The 16,201-nt window shown below is 49.8% G+C and overlaps 3 protein-coding genes across 3 annotated transcripts; 1 reads left to right on the plus strand and 2 right to left on the minus strand.

Moving 5' to 3' along the window:
* Window positions 1-235: 235 nt before the first annotated feature.
* On the minus strand, window positions 236-6,597 carry LOC149998060 (fibronectin type III domain-containing protein 8-like). The gene is made up of 4 exons (XM_090290897.1): window positions 6,443-6,597; window positions 2,872-3,241; window positions 945-1,181; window positions 236-388 (listed from the first exon to the last, which is right to left on the minus strand). The coding sequence occupies exons 1-4, from the start codon at window positions 6,595-6,597 to the stop codon at window positions 236-238; spliced, it is 915 nt and encodes a 304-aa protein (XP_090147023.1).
* A 1,449-nt stretch (window positions 6,598-8,046) lies between these two features.
* Window positions 8,047-9,951, plus strand: LOC149998061 (DNA repair protein RAD51 homolog 4-like). Its single transcript, XM_090257529.1, has 4 exons — window positions 8,047-8,303; window positions 8,612-8,673; window positions 8,861-8,979; window positions 9,870-9,951. Exons 1-4 carry the CDS (start codon window positions 8,222-8,224, stop codon window positions 9,949-9,951), a joined length of 345 nt encoding a protein of 114 aa, XP_090113655.1. The 5' UTR covers window positions 8,047-8,221.
* Window positions 9,952-10,395: 444 nt separating this feature from the next.
* On the minus strand, window positions 10,396-14,766 carry LOC149998062 (protein unc-45 homolog B-like). The gene is made up of 5 exons (XM_090257530.1): window positions 14,658-14,766; window positions 14,139-14,312; window positions 13,581-13,617; window positions 11,844-12,019; window positions 10,396-10,542 (listed from the first exon to the last, which is right to left on the minus strand). The coding sequence occupies exons 2-5, from the start codon at window positions 14,310-14,312 to the stop codon at window positions 10,396-10,398; spliced, it is 534 nt and encodes a 177-aa protein (XP_090113656.1). The 5' UTR covers window positions 14,658-14,766.
* Window positions 14,767-16,201: the final 1,435 nt, after the last annotated feature.

Raw genomic sequence — 16,201 nt, forward strand, 5'->3', positions numbered from 1 at the left:
TCTCATTGCCCCACACCCCTGTTTTCCATCCCCCACTCCCCCCGGAATCTTGGTTCTGGCAGAAGCTAGGAAGGCAGACGCCAACGGCCCAGCTGAGGCTGTGCACAGCATGAGGCAGAATTTAGGGGGTCTCAGTGACCTGCAGTTCTTTAATGAGGGACCTGGACTTAGCCCATATCTGGGGAGGGGGTGCCTAGCAGCTGCTCTGGCCTGCAATGTCTTGGACCCCTCCTCCTCAGTAGGGAGATAAGTGTTCCAGATCTTCCAGCCTCCGCATCTCATCTGGCCGGATGGTCACTGTTTTTCGCTGGGGTTTCTTGCGCCGCACGGTGATCTGGATTGGGTTGTTCTCAGGAAAGCTGCTCAGGTCATTGGCAACGGTTGCAAACTGAAATGACACAAGAAAACCCCTCAGACTTCCTTCTCACACCTGACCTCTCTGTCATTGCCGCCTCCTGGTTTGTTTGCTAAATGGGATCTTAGCTGGCTGTACCAACCTACCCATCAACACCAGAAACAGGTACCAGGAGGTATGATTCAAACCTGTGATGCTTCCAACCACAGGGCTGCATACTCAGGCTGCTCCCCCACCCTGTGCCTCTACCTACCCCCAGGCTGCTCCCCTCTTTGTCCCCCTTCAGCCTCTTCCCTGTTTCCATCGATGCCCTTTGCTTCCCCACCTATTCACAATTTTTGGTACCAAGTTGAAAGATGAATATTATAATGATGCTAATGAGTAAGTTAGTTCGTCCCAGTGGGTACCAGAGTGGCTTAATCCTTAAGCCTCCCAGAAGAGAGCAGCCTGGGATTGCTATGTATTTGTGCAGGTGGGAGGAAAGCAAGCAGGGAGATGAGTTGTGGCGGTATGGGGTGGCCCGGCCTCCAGAGCCCCTGGTGCAGGCTTCTCTCCCTGATCCCCTGGGCCCCCTTCTCCCAGGGCTCACTTTGTAGGGCTTGCACCACTTCCCCACCCCCGCTATGTTGACAGCACGGACGATGAGGCAGTAACTGGTGTTAGGCTTCAGCTCCATCAGCTTGACAGTGGTGCCCAAGATCTTGTGGAAGAACCATGGAAGAATCTTTGTCGTGGGAGGCTCATTATCATTTCTCTCGACTACCTCCTGCAGCAAGAGCTGGTAGAAACTGACTGGCTGCTTGCTCAAGGCATAGGTCCAGGAAATCTAGAAGAGAATCCCGGAGGCTTCCTCAGTCCTGGCCCGGCCTGTCCTCCCCTCACCTCGACACCCTGCCCTACCCCACATGGGTGGGAATGCCCATATCCATCCCCTGCCCCCTCCTCCTAGTCCCCCACCCAACCCCCACTCCCATGCCCTGTCCCTGCTGGAGCTGAGGCAAGTCTGATGGAGGTGTCAGGTACTCCAACCGAAAGCGGAATTGCCAGCCTGCAGCATACGCTACTCTCCCTGCACAGCCCCACCCACGTTGGAGTGTGCCTTCATTCTGTTTCTTCTAGACCAGTGATTTTCAGCAGGTGTATGGCAAGAATTTTTAAAACATGTAATATCTGACTCTAAATAGTCAACTAGTGTGCCACAGCCGATGCATGTTTTAAATATTCTCGTGGCACACCAGCTGAAAATCGCTGTTCTAGACTATGTCAGTTGAGAGGGACCTTGGAGATTATCTCACCCACCTCACTCACTGCAAGTGGGGTTAAAGGTTCAGAGAGGGTAAGTGGCTGGCCCAGGGTCGCATAAGCAATTAAGTGACAGGGATCAAAGAATAGCTCTGGAGTCTATAGACTATAATAGTGGTTGCCAAGCAAGCCTGACTAAGGATCCAAGGGAGTTTTAATAACATGGCAGATCCCTGGCCTGCTGTCTCCTGTCTGGTCTCCCATGTCCTGTTTCTCCTCCATCTGGACCAGAAGTTTTCAAACTGGTGTATATCAGAATACCCTAGAGACCTTGTTAAAACACAGATTGCTGGCCCCTGCCCCGACAGTTTCCGATTCAGTAGGCCTAAGTTGAGGGTGGGGTGACAGGGGGAACAAAAATGTAAATTTCTAACAAGTTGTCCTCTGATGCTGGCACTGCTGGTGGTCTGGGAAGACACATGGCTCTAGGCCCTCCAACAGTCGGGCTCCCAGATTTATCTTCCTAAAACTCAGCTCAAATTGCATCCATCACCAGATAAAAAGCTCTGAAAAAAGCTGTTTCCTACTGCTTACAGGAAACTCTTATTACGTAGCCTAAAATTGGAGAACTTCGGGAAAATGACCCCAGACTAACTTCCCCGTCCATTACCCTAATACCACTCTAGGACAGTGCTGCTCAGCATGTGGTCCGGGGCCATCAGTGCCACCTGGGAATTTTTTAGCAGTACAAATTCTCAGGCCCCATCCCCCAGACCTACTCCTGAATCAAAACCTCTAGAGATGGGATCTGGAAATCTTGTTTTGAACAAGATGATCAGATCTACAGACACATGAATGTGTGAAAAGCCCTGGGTTGGGGCCTGGGTGTTTCCTCCCCCTCTTTCCCACGTATGAGCCTTTGTTAGTATCAGCTCCTCCAGGGAACACCTTCCCCCCATCTCCAGATGTTTAAATCCTACCTCTATGCCCCAGCTCAAATGTTACCAAGAGCCACCCAGCTAATTCCTGTACCTTGAAGTAATGTTTCTTTCCCTCTGACTCCCTGGTGGTGCTTGATCTGAACTCTTCCTACAGCAATGAGCCCTTTCTAGCTTACGCTGGAGTTTCTTCCAAATATGCCCTCTCTCCTAACCCATGAGTTTGAGGTCAGGATGTAGGTGGTAGGCATCTTCACATTCCCCACAGAGCTCAGCCCAGGGCACACTGGGCGTGACCAGTAAGCCTTTGCCAAATGCGTGAAGAAGAAAACGCACCACTGCCGTGTAGTCGCTGACTGTGTGTTCACAGATGAAGGGCGCCTCTGGCACATCTATGACCACGGAGGACTTCGAGGATGTCGAGGAGGTGTCTGTGTCCTGCTCAGGGTTGTCAAGGTCCAGCAGGCCCCCAGGGGCTATTTGGGACTTAGATTGGTGGAGGCAGAGGGCCAGGTCCTCCTTTTCTGTATTCTTGGCCACTGGGGAGATGCTGAGTTTGTTCAGCTCGCCTTCCGGCAGCCCTGCAAAGAAGCTGCTGTTGGGCTGGGTCACAGCCAATTTGATGGGATTTAACAAGGTGGATGAAATGGGGGAGATGCTGGTGTAATCGGAGCTGCATTCAGATTCCTTCCCTGGCATCTGCTTCCTGGAGGATGAGGGGAGACAGGTGGGTCAGATGGGGGAGGTCACCCCAGCCAGCCCATACAGCCTAGAAGCTCCCGGAGGCCAGGCGTTGGGCCCCCAGCTGCTTCTGAATAGCTCAGAACATCCTCACTGCTGCGCAGCAGTGCATCTACCCACCAGAGCACTTGTTAGTGGGAAATGCAGATTGCTGGTACCCTGTCCTTCATTTGGGTGGGCCTGGGGAAGCTGCTAAAGTTAATAGGATGCTCAGACAATCCTGATACAGGTGTACTAAGAACCACAATTTGAGAAACACTGCTAAAACTTTGTCCTCCCTCCAAAGTGGGGTGCCAATGCCCCAGGGAATGACCACAATGATTTACTAGAGTATAGAAAAGTATCTAAAACTAATAATAAATTAAGCTTTACTAATATTTATTCACTATTTAATATTTATTTATTTTTAAATATCTTACTTATTTTTAGAGAGAGGGGAATGGAGCGAAAGAGGGAGAGAAACATCAATGTGTGAGAGAAACATTGGTTGCCTCTCACATGCCCCCAAGTGGGGACCCGGCCCACAACTGAGGTGTGTGCCCTGAAGGGGAATCCAACTGACATCCTTTTGGTTTGCAGTCCCATGCTCAATCTGCTGAAACACATCAGCCAGAGCTTCACTATTTAATATTTAATGTAATTACTAATGTAGTTACTTAGAATTTATAACATTTAACAATGTTAATATGTGTAGCATGTAAAATTAACAGATAAATATACATATCTTGGAATGAATGCTGAAAACTTTTTTCTTCCATTCTAATTTTTTAAAATCATAAACTATTTTAGACGAATCCAAGATATCAAGAATAATATATTAAGCTTTTAATGAGTCATCACCCAGCTTCAGAACTAAAGCCTCGTCAGTATGATTAAAGCCCCTGAACAATTCTTCCCTCCACCTACTGCTCTCACTCAGAGGTGGCCAGGACAGGAAATGTAAAATTGTGTTTATTCTCCTCGTGTCTTTACACGTTTGTTACATATGTATGTTATTCTTAAGCAAGATCTACTTTGCACATTTTAAAACTTTACATAAATAGCGCCATTTAGTACATTTCTACGGACAGTTTGCTTTTTCACGCAACCTTGTTTATTTCAATCCATCTGCATTATATGTGTACCTCTGCGGATATATGTATCATTACTAACTTTTTGCTATTACAAAGAAAAACCTTGCACATGTTTCCCCACTACTAAATTTTTTTTTTACCAGTGAAGTGCAGAACCCCCCAAAATTGGCTTTCAAATCTTTAAAAAATTTTTTTACCTGACACAAAGTAAGAAATACATATTATATGGCAACCTAGTGTACTCATACATATATATCAAACTAAAACACACTGCACAGACTAGTACTTATTCTGTGTGTGATGTGCTCTGGAATTTTTTATTCTGTTTAAATGCATTTTTATGATACTGGTCTCCACCAACTAGAAGGAGTTCCTGACCCATTAATGGATGGGTCACAACCCACAGTTTGAAGAGCACTTGTCTGGAGACAGCAGTCAAGGTCACATGGTAGGTTGATGGCAGAGTCGGAACTAGAACCCAGATCTCCTGGCCTAAGGGCTGCCCTGCGCTATGCAGCTCCCAGCTGCCCCTGGCACTTTCTGGCTCCTCTCCTCTGTATCCTATCCCGTCTCCCTCAGCTGCTCTGGCCAAGTCCAGCAACCAACACACCCCTCTGAATCCCTTACTCCAGGGCAGGCTCTGGTTTCATGGTTGGTTGATGGGTCAAATTTCTCCTCCCTGAGCTCCAGCCCCATTGACCCCCTCATGAGAAGTCCTCATCAGCCCAAACCTCCAATGCCAGCCCTTGGTCGACATTTAGAATAAATGATTCCCCCACCAAGGTCATTCGTAGGCTGAAGAGTCTGAGTATTGATGCGATTTATACTTCAACTTGTCCTAATGAATCTGTTTTCAAAACACCAGTGCTGAAGTGGGTGTGGAAGGCAGCTAGGCATTGGCTATATACTGGACATATTCTCTTCTGATGTTTACAGTAGTCCTGCTGGATGGGTGTTAGCCACAATTTCCAAATGAGGGACTGACTGAGGAGTCACTGATCTTAATTAACTTGTCCACAGCCATATATCTAAGTGGTAGAACTTGAATTTGAACTTAGACTCATAGTCTTAGACTTTCCCACTGTAGCATGAAGTTTCATGTAAGCATTTATCATTTTAGCTATACCTGCTACTTACAGGTCCCTTAGGAAATGGATACCATATCCCTTTCATATAATCAGGACCAGCTACATAGTTTTTGGGTCCCCTTCAAAAATTATTAAGAATTTCAAAAGAGTGACAGTGAGCATTAAACTAAGGACAGGGCCCTTCTAAGTATGGGCTGTTGTGACTGTAAAGGTCACACACCACAAAACTGCCTTGCAGATAATTTCTTCAGCCTATGTCAACCTCCTCCACCACCCCTTCACTGGCTAACTCCTTCCATTCCTATGACATTCAGCTCACATATCACCTCCTCCAAGAAGCCTCCCTTAACTGCACCGTCTCCCAAGTTATACTAAGCCTCTTCCATTTTCTCAAGGTGTCCTGTCATAGCATAGACCATGCTGTATTATTCTTGATTCTTGACACACACATACACCAGGCTGGGAGGTCTTGAAGGCAAACACTGTGCTTTTTATTGGTACATTCCAGAACTTAACACTGGGCCAGACACCTTGCAGGAGGCCAACAAGTTTTGTGGAATGAATTAAAGGGAACCCAGAATCACTGAGGAGCAGTAAACCTCAGTCTGAACACAGATGGGCTATTGGGGGGGGGAGGGGGGACATAATCAGGAAGGGGAAGACACCAAAAGGGAGGATTAAAAGACAGGAGCCATGGGGAGTGTGGAAGGGGGCATGGGTGTTTGGGGGAAGGGGTGAGGAACCTAACTACACTAAGGAGATGAGAAACACTGTCAATAAGTCTCTGACTAATCCTGGAAGTCCTCCTGGAGTGGGAGGCCTACATTTCTCCAAGAACTGATTTGGGGTCCGGAATCCATGATGCAACCTGCACACATGCTCTTCCCAGGAAATCTGAGGCCCAGGTTGTGATAGGTCCAGGAAGTCCCTCTCCCCACCCCAAGCTCCAGCTCCACCCCTAGCTCGAGGCTTAGAAAGGAGGAAAGGACCAGATTTGTGTCTTACGGTAAATTGATGGTATCTTCCTCCATGAAGTTAATCAAACCGCCCCTTGAGGAAAGTGGGAGTCCTTTGGTAGCAACTGTCCTGTTCATAGACTTGGAGCTTGGAAAGAGCTTTGAGATTTCATTGAAAACATTGAGGGTTTTCTTTTTCATCATGGCTGGCACCATGCAGGACAACCAAGCTGACAGGAAGTAGAGAGAAACTGGAGACAGCAGACACACCCTTAATTTAGCTGGGATGGGGGTGCAATGAGCTGACTTCATAATCATCGCAGAGTGTAACAATTGGGGATGCTGTTGCCTAGGGCCAGGACCGGGGTCTGGAGTGGGATAGAACCAAGAAACGGACTCTATCACCCTTCCATCTCTGATGCTCTGTGGTTCGGCAGCCCTGCCCTTCTCTGAAGATCAAAATGCCTACCACCTGTGGTGCCCTTTGGCGCTGCTCTGGGAAGGAGGAGAGGATGGTGGGAAGAAGGCACTGGAATGGGTTTCCAGGAGTGGGAGACTGAGGATGCTGAGGCACCATGTCCTGCAATTGTATGCGGCAAAGCCCCACTGTGTCCAGTCTGTAAGTATAGGGAAAGCATGGCTCACATATACCCAGGTCTTACTGCGAACATTCTAAATGTGCCACACTTTTACCCCAAGTGTCCCCATGTGTTGCGTGACAAAGGAGGGTGCTGCAAAGGGATACAGAGATGAACCAGACATTATTTCTGTTCTCAAGGAAACCACTCTACTGTAGGAAAACATACACATTACTTTCGGGGTGGGAAGAGAGGCTGTTAAAGCAGTACTGGCTTTGCATTTAGTTGTGGATTTGTCTGATTTAAGTCCTGTTCTGCCCTTACAGACTCTGTCATCTTTGGCACATGATTTTCCTCCCCTGAGAGCCTCAGCTTCCTCATCTGTGAAACAGGAATAAAAATAGCACTTACCTAATTGCATTGTGAGAAGATAACCCCGTAAGATTGTTACGTTTCTTCCAGAGGATGAGGCAAAGGAAAGGATATTTAAGATACCAAATTCTATATTTTGTGTCCCATATACTCAGCGTTTTTGTTTGTTTTTTAAAATGTTATTGGCCCTGGCTGAGTAGCTCAGTTGGTTAGAGTATCCGCCCTATATGCCAGGGTTGCAGGTTCGATCCCTGTTCAGGACACTATAATAGTCAATCAATAAATGTACAAATTAAGTGGAACAACAAAAATTGATGCCCCGCTCTCCCTCCCTAAAATCAATCAATAAAAAAATGTTATTCATAACAAATGTAAAGTACAGAGAAGCAGTTGCCCTCCATGTGTTCTGTTGTTCTTAGCACCCATCATATAATCTGTAGTATCCTATCTGGTTGATTGGATTCCTCTTTATTGCCTTGCCCTGAGCATGGGGACGATCAGTCTTCTGGAATTTTCTGGCGTTTAGAACAGAGGCTCATGATTAGGTCTGCCTGCTTGTTTGGCTAAGTGGTTAGAGGCTAACGCGCACTCGGAGCGCACGTGGCGCCGGCGGCCTGTTTCCTCCTCAACCAAAGGGTCTCATAAGGTCGTGCAGCCGTCCCTCGCGGCCAGCAGATGGCGCTGCCAGCCCGGCTCTGGAACCTGGAAGCCGGAAGCAGTAGCCAGGCCCGGACTGGCGGGCCCTGGGCGCGGGAGATCCGGCGTGGGGCCACACCCTCCGCGCCGCCTGCCCCCACTCCAGAAAGGGGCGCCGAGCGGCATCTGGAGAGGGCGCTGCGGCTGTCCACGGAACGCGCGGCCCCTGGTCCCCAGGGGACATGGGTGTGCTCAGGGCCGGCCTTTGCCCAGGCCTCACCCAGGACATGATCCAGCTTCTGAAGAGCCACGGAATCAAGACAGGTGACCGCGTGCGCGTGCCACAGAGCTGGTGACACCGGGGAGCCCGGCCCCACGGCCCTGGCATACCCGGGAGGGGCCACTTCCTCCCTCCTCTGCTCCCCACCCTCGGGATGGTGGGCGTGGTCAAGCCAAACCCCAAGCAGGGCAGAACCCCCGAACTGAGTGCCTGGCAGCACGCCAGGCTCCGCGGCTCTGTTAGATGGCCTGCCCCAAGGTAGAATTATCACCCCATTTTACAGATGGGGGAAAAGCCAAGCATGGGAAGTCCCGCCCTTCCTGCCAATCAACCACACCTGTTTTGTTTTCAGTGGTGGACCTGGTTTCCGCAGACTTGGAAGAGGTAGCCCAGAAATGTGGCTTGTCTTATAAGGTGAGCGGATGATCTCGTTCCAAACCTGAGCAAAGGGTTCCCAGAAATTGATAAGGGGGGCTGGTGGCATATGGGACTCTGGGATGCCCTCTCCCTTGCCCGGTCATTGCTCATTCCTGAGTACTCTGGTCCGCTTTGGGTTGAAGTGCCCTGGCTCCATCCTGAGTTGCCCCCACTCCTTCGCCAGGCCCTGGTTGCCTTGAGGCGGGTGCTGCTGGCTCAGTTCTCAGCTTTCCCCTTCAATGGCGCTGACCTCTATGAGGAACTGAAGACCTCCACTGCCATCCTGTCTACTGGCATTGAAAGGTTTGTATGAATGTGTACTTTGGGAAGAAGAGGAGAGGCAAGAGGACATGCGTGCTTCCTGCTCGGCCGTTGATGCTTGAGCCTAGGGAGGGCAGGGTTTTTCAAGCGGGGGTGAGGGCAGTAGGGACTGATGGTCAGGACTTCTGAGTTCTCTTACCTCACAACAGGGTTTCTCGACCTCACAACAGGGTTTCTCGACCTCACACTCCTAACATTTGGGATGCATAATTATTTGATGGTGGGGCGTGGGCATGTCTTGAAGGATGTTTGGCTGCGTTACCTCACCTCTATCCTCTAGATGCCAGTAGCACCTCCCTCCCAGTTAACAGTGTCTCCAGACATTGCCAAATGACCCCTGAGGGACAAAATTGCCCCAGGTTAATAACCCTGTTCTGTAACACAAGATGTCAGTATTTTATTATTATTCAGCAGTTGAGAGCAACCCTTCTCTGGCTCTACGTCCTCATTCACTTACGGACAGGACAAGAAAGAACACTCAGGACTAACATTTATTGAGTGCCTAGTATGTGCCAGCCATTGACTAGGTTATATAATCTCTTCAGTGAGCCCTTTGAGTTAGTGATGATTAACCCCTTGAGTTTAGCCCAAGAGGAGCAAGGGGTGGATTTGGGGCTCAAGCCCTGCAGTACTAGACTCATGCCCCATACTCTGCAGCAGAAGGGGACAAGGGAGCTTTCATAAAGGAGTAGTTCTATTCTGCCGTGTTGTTTGGAGAGGGAGAGAGTTAAAGACAACAGCCACTTTCTGGCTGAGGGAGTCTGACTTCCTTCCTGTCCTATTTCTGTGGAATTTGATGCAGAATTCCTCCACCACAAAGGTCTTTGGATTGGTTTGGCCCTTGCTGCGTTCACAACATATTCTCTTGGCAGGGTTCACACAGCGTGGTGCGTGCTCCTCCTGGTTGGGGATCTGAGTCTGGTAGCCATCAAGCACCGGCTGAGTGCCTACTGATTGCCAAATACGTGCAGTTGGTAGGTGTATGAGTGAGGCAAGGATCCTACACTTAAAGGCGTGTGGGGTAGACAGAAGAGCAGGTGAACCCAGTGTACGAACCTGTGGAGACAGCATAAGGAGGGAGTGATGAACAGGAAGCTGACTTGGCCTTTGGGCTTGGGGAGCTAATAAACCAACATACTCAGAGGAAGCATTCACGGAGCAGTCAGCTGGTAAAAAATTTTAAATATACACGGAATCCAACCCTGCTACAAAACTCTCCTCAGTGGCCTTATCCTGAACGGTTCCCTTCTTACAGTTCATGTGGTTTTCTCAAGTGCTTGACCTTTGGCCTCTTATTGTACATGTTCCCCAAGTGGATGCCCCTCCATCCCTCTCCCCTCTTCCATTCCTGCTTCCCAAACTGTCCAGAGACTGGGGCGGGGCCTGAATGGGGAGTGGTTACACCCCGGGCCCAGAGCGTGTCCTCTGTTGGTCGGCTGCTTGCCCAACACTAACCTTCTCCAGTTTATCAGCTTCACTGTTTTCGTCCAGGAGGATCTCAAACATCTTCTGTACCCTCGAGTCTGTGGAGAACTGCACACGGAGCTAAGGAAGGAGGAGGGAGGAGTGGGGAAGGGAGCAGGCAGAAGTCCACATTTAGTCAGCTCCACGTGAAGTTCATCTCAGTAATATTAGGGTATCTACTCTGGGCCCTCACACTGCCATTCATTCATTCATTCATTCAACAAACGTTTACTGAACAACTACTAGGTGCCAGACACTGCTGTAGATGTTTAGATGCTAGGGATAGAATGGCAAACAAAATCAAGTCCTTGCCCTACAAAGCTTACAGTCAAGTTACATTCCTTATCCCAGTTGGTCATTGCAAGTCTTGGAAGGCAAAGGGATCATCTCCCCAATTTTGGAATCTAGAAAACAGTTAGCTACTAGACATTTAAATACGGGTTAAAACATAAATAGGCCTCCAGGATCAGAAACTGGAAGCAGCTTAAAGTAGCTCCTTAAGCAATTGAAATTACTATGTTTAGATGTGCATCCCTCACAATACCCATCCCAGCCTCAAGGCTCTGAAGCTTTCTTAAAATGACCAAACCGATCATCATCCCCCACCTCACCATCTCTGTCTGTACCTCCCACTACTTTGTTGTGCTGGTCTACACTCCCTCCTATGTCCTTCCAGGCCTTCAGGGAAGGGAGGGGTCTCTCATGCACCTCCCAGTCTTTGACCCTCTTGGGTTGTATTTCCCCAGCCCTGAGTCCGCACTCCAGACAGTGGTCCCACCTTGGGGCTGCCCCAGGCACATAGGAGTTACTGAGTCTTAGAGCCAGAAGCTGAGTGATCAGTTACCCTCCTGCTCCAATAGAGAGGAAACTGACACCCTGGGGGGTCCCTCAGAAAATTGGGAGCTAAGGCAGGACTAGGGTGCAGAATTCCTCACTTCTGGTCCAAGTTCTCCCCACTTTACTCCATTTTCCTAGAAGAGATTTCCTGTTCCTACTGGCTCCTGACTCTCCTCTATCCGCCACCAATAACACCCCCACCCCATTCCTAGGTATCTCACGCTGCCTTTATCCTCCTAGAAAGAGAGGGAGAGGTGAAGACACATTAAGTTGCAATTTTAACAAAAACCTCTATCTGGAACGTAAAAGGCCCCAGCTCTGGTCTGGCTGGCTCCAACACTTACACAAGCATTACAGCATCTCTGTTCCCTCACAGAGAGGTGCACCTGCTCCCCCGTTCTGCGGTACCTGCCTATGCCACTTGCTCACTCCATCCAAGGGAGTGGAGGTAGGACTAGCCTTGCCCTAATGTCCTGCACCTCTACCATGTCCTTGCTAGGAATGGGGGGAGGTAGCCAAGGCTTGTGGGAAGGGGTCTGGCTGACCTTCTCCTGGATGCTTGTATTGAGCTTCCTCAGTGTCTCCTGGAAGTTCTGGTTCCGTGGCTCGAGGGTGGCACAGCGCTGCACATCCTTGAAGGCCTGGTCCAACTTCCCCAGGTGCTCCAGTGCCTGGCATCGCCGATACAGGGCCTTGATGTCCGAGGAGTTGATGTCAATGGCTAGGGGGGACAACAGGCAGGGCCTTAGGGGGCTGGGCTGCAGATCACCTTCCTTCCCCTCCTGCCGCTGCCCCCAATCTCTTCCTTGGAGATTACCCACCCATGTGGACTATCTGGTTCAAGGCTCCCCTTTGTTAAGGAAAGAGGAAAAATCATTGTCTCAAGGTTGGAAGGGAGTTTAAGGGTCACCTTGCCCAATCCCTGATGCTCTAGAATCTGCTACACTGATCCCTGCCAAGTGTGCATCCACCTGGTGCTTGCATACCTCCAGTAGTGGGGAGCTCCCTCATAACGCCCTTCCCCTTTCCTACCTGAAATATGTCCCTCTGTAACTTTGCCCTTTCATCTTAAGTCCAGCTCTGGAACCCCCAAGATGAAATCCAATCTTTCTTCCTCGTGACAGTTTTTGCTTTTTAGGAATTTGAAGGCAGCTCTCCTCCGTCCCACCTGGGAGTTGCTTTTTCTGAGCTAATTATTGCCACTTTCCTTGGCTGCTCATCACAGGGTGTATTTCCAGTCCCCTCTCCAGCTGGTTCCCTCCCTCCTGAACTCATTTCAGGCTATTTGTTTCTCCTAAAAGAATGGCAACTGGATCAAAACCCAAACACAGACCTGCAGCCAAGAGAAGTCTTCCCATTTTAATCATGCTCTTAAGCCAATGTTGACTTATGGTTTTTTTTTTTTTTTGTTTTTTTTTTTTTATGTTTACTTCTCCTAGTGTCCGTGGAACAGGCTGGTGACTCCCTCTTCCCCAGAAGAAGCCCAGCCCCCATGGAGTAGACTGGGCTGATGGACTTGGTCCTGGGGATCCCCCATGAGAATATCCAAATTTACAACAAGGGGTGTGTGCATCATGACCATGGCAAAGATTTTCAGAAGCAATCTCTTTTTTAAAAACATAAATTGCTCATTTATTGTATTCTATTCTGGTTCTTATGTAAAATGCCATTTCCTATAAAACTATTGTTATTTTTATTGTTGTTTCATTACAGTTGTCCCAATTTTTCCCCTGTTACTCTCCACTGCCCCACCCATCCCCCCCCATCCCCCTCTCCCACAGTCAGTCCCCATCCTGTAGTCTATGTCTATGAGTCATTTATATAATACATGTTCCTTGACTAGACCATCCCCTTTCTTCCCCCGCTTCTCCTTCTTCCCTCTCCCCCTCCCCTCTGGTCACTGTCAGTCTGTTCCTTGTTTCCATGCCTCTGGTTCTATTTTGCTCATTTATTTGTTTTGTTCACTAAGTTCCTGTTATAGATGAGATTATATGGTATTTGTTTCTCACTGCCTGGCTTATTTCACTTAGCATAATACTCTCCAGTTCCATCCATGCTGTCACAAAAGGCAGGAGTTCCCTCTTTCTTTCTGATCAGAAGCAATCTCTTAAGAAAAGAAACTTAACATGGAACTCCATTTGCAAAAATGTGACTTAGGGGTGGAAGGCACACCTGAAGCCCCGCCTACGATGCCTAGGTTGGCATTTACACAATTTGTAACTCCCCTTAGACAAAACAGGGATGCTGAGGCAGGTGGGGCAAAGGAGGAAGGGGTGGCTCACCTCTCGAGGCATCTGAAGCTGCCTGAACATAGCTCTCCTGAGAAAGAGAAGGAGACTTAGTTAATGGGGGCCCATTGCAGAGACAGCCTGAGAGGGTCCCCACGGGCATTAGAGGGCACCTGATGGGAGCTGCTGGCCATCAGGGACCCAGAGGAGGGTCCCTGGCTGGTTATGGAAAAGTGAGTGAGATTTGGATTTGAATCTGGGCTCTGCTACTAACAACCTGGGAGATCTCGGACAACTTATTGAACCCTCTGAGCCTTGGGGTTCTTATCTGCAGTATGAACATGACAGCCGCTGCCTCAGCAGGCTGTTATTGAGATGCTACAACATAACATAAAAAGCCCCTGGCTTGATGCAGGTTCCCATTACGCTGGTTTCCATCTGGGGGGAGTTCTGTCTCCCAGGGTAGTGGGTCTAGGAAAGCAGTGAGAGGCGCCCTTCTCCAGCCTGAGGGGCCTTGGGGAGGGGGCTGGGACGATGGAAGACGGATGATGCCTATCAGGAAGGGGAGGCTGCACCCCAGCCCAGCCCTCAACCTCCTGCCCCGCCCCAAACCATTTTCAGGCCACAGGCCGCCCGGTTGCGATAGAGTGTGGCCTTCAGGGCCTTATCCTTGGTCAGCTTCAGGGCCTGGCTGTAGCTCTTTGTCGCGGCCTTGTAGTCCTGGAGCTGGAAGTGCCGGTTCCCTTCCTCCTTCAGCTGCACAGCTTCAGCCTCCGCCTCTGCCATCTGTCGGGACAGGGCAGCTCTGTCTGGCCAGCCACTCACTCCAGACCCAGGGCTGGACTCCCAGCTTGAGGTCTGGAGCTCCAGGGTGAAGGTGAGTGTTCTTACCTGGAAGGGACCTGCGCCCAGCACCCCCAAATCCATTACCCAAAAGGATATTACGGCATGTGCTTGGAGTATAGCCCAAGTTGAGAGGGGCCTCAGGGTCCCTGTGCCTCCCTCTCTGTCCCTCTCTGCTGGGCAGATGAAGCCACCAGGCCAAAGGCCTGAACTCTCAGTGCAGACCTTAAAAGTTCTTGTTGGCTCCCCTTCTCCCTCCCAGTCCCAGGAACATTCCAACTGGCTTACTTTCTCCCAAAGACAATGTGCTTGGGCTGTTCTCCGGTGATGTGAGGTTGCTCCTCTGAGCTCCGGTGTGAACCCCCAGCCAGTCAGCCTCCCTCTGCCCCTCCCAGCCCCAACCCAGGAGACTATCGCCCCTGCCAGTGGCTCCAGACTATATTTGGCCACAGGGGCAGGTGCTCCTGGAGTCTGTCATTGATACTCAGGGCCCTCCCCATCCCCAGACTGGATAGTCAAGTACCACGTGGAGATGCTGACTAACCTCTGCCCCAGCACTCTGCACAGGGGCAGTTCTGGGGGCTCAGGCACTCATACGCTGAAGAGTGAGAGAAAAATCCAGAAGGTACGGGAACCCCCCAGCAGATCTCCTTCCCTAGGCACAGCTATAATGTCCCTTCTCCACCTCCATCCTGGATAAACAACCCTCTCTCCCTCCCCCAACCACAGCTATTTTGGGAGCAGAGTGACAGCTGAGGGGCTGACAGACTTGGATGCAGAGAGCAGCTGCCCACAACTGCCCTCTCCCTGTGGCATTCGCTTGTTAAAAATGTCCTTGCTTTACAGAAAGACCAGCAGACTTGTTAACTCAGTTTAATGGAATTGGGTCTGTTTTGATCCACATGTATTCTGTTCCTCCCCATTTGTAGTGAGTGGATACACTCAGCCTACCTCTCCTGTCCGACTGGGAACTCCCTGAGAATGGGCTCTGTATATCCTACCCCCTCCAGACTGTAGCCTTCTCCTAGGGCATGAGCTGGGTCAGCCTGGGAATTCCTGGAGACCAAGGACTGTGCCCCTTATCTGACTGGGAACTCTCCTCGGACAGCTGAGTCTCCCTCATCAGAAAAGGGTCTTTCTGGGATAAGAACTACGGGTTCACCACTAGAAAGCATCTCCCGGGGGGGGGGGGGGGGACAAGAAATGTTTCTCAGGAACTGAGGGTTCCTGAGGTAAACTTATGAGGTTGTCCTGAGATGGACAACTCTCTCGCCTTTCAGTGTCTCCAAGCCTGGGCTGTGCGCTTCCTCTCCGAGGGCAAGCATGGCATCTCATGCATCTTGACTTCCCCTGGGGCAGAGCCTGGCAGAGGCAGTGCCCAGCGTGTGTTTCCTGATTGCATAAATAGATGAATGTGTGGTGTCTACATGCTGATGCTTTGATTCACTTACTACCATGGTGCCCCCTCCCATGTGTCTTCAAACTTGCCTACCCAGGCTGAGAAAGACACTAAAGAAAAAGCATAGGTGGGTTACCGACACCAGATTCTGCTCCTGGCTCTGTGACTTCGAACACACAGCTATGACTTTGGACAAGTTCTACTGCCCTACTGAACACAAGGCCCAGCCCTGATGCATGTTTGTCTAATGTATGTTTGTTGACTACATGAATGGATGGATCGATGGATGGATGGATAGATTGATTCCCTGAGGTCATAGTGTCCCAAATCCTGGGCCTCTTTATGGGGCAAGTTCTCTGTAGCAATGAGGTAATATGATAAAGGATTCTGCCACTGGCAGAGAACTGCAGTTCTGTGATTTTAGGTCCAATGA

This window comes from Furipterus horrens, unplaced genomic scaffold (assembly GCF_987537825.1).
Source record: "Furipterus horrens unplaced genomic scaffold, mFurHor1.1.pri manual_scaffold_11, whole genome shotgun sequence".
Lineage (NCBI taxonomy): Eukaryota > Metazoa > Chordata > Mammalia > Chiroptera > Furipteridae > Furipterus > Furipterus horrens.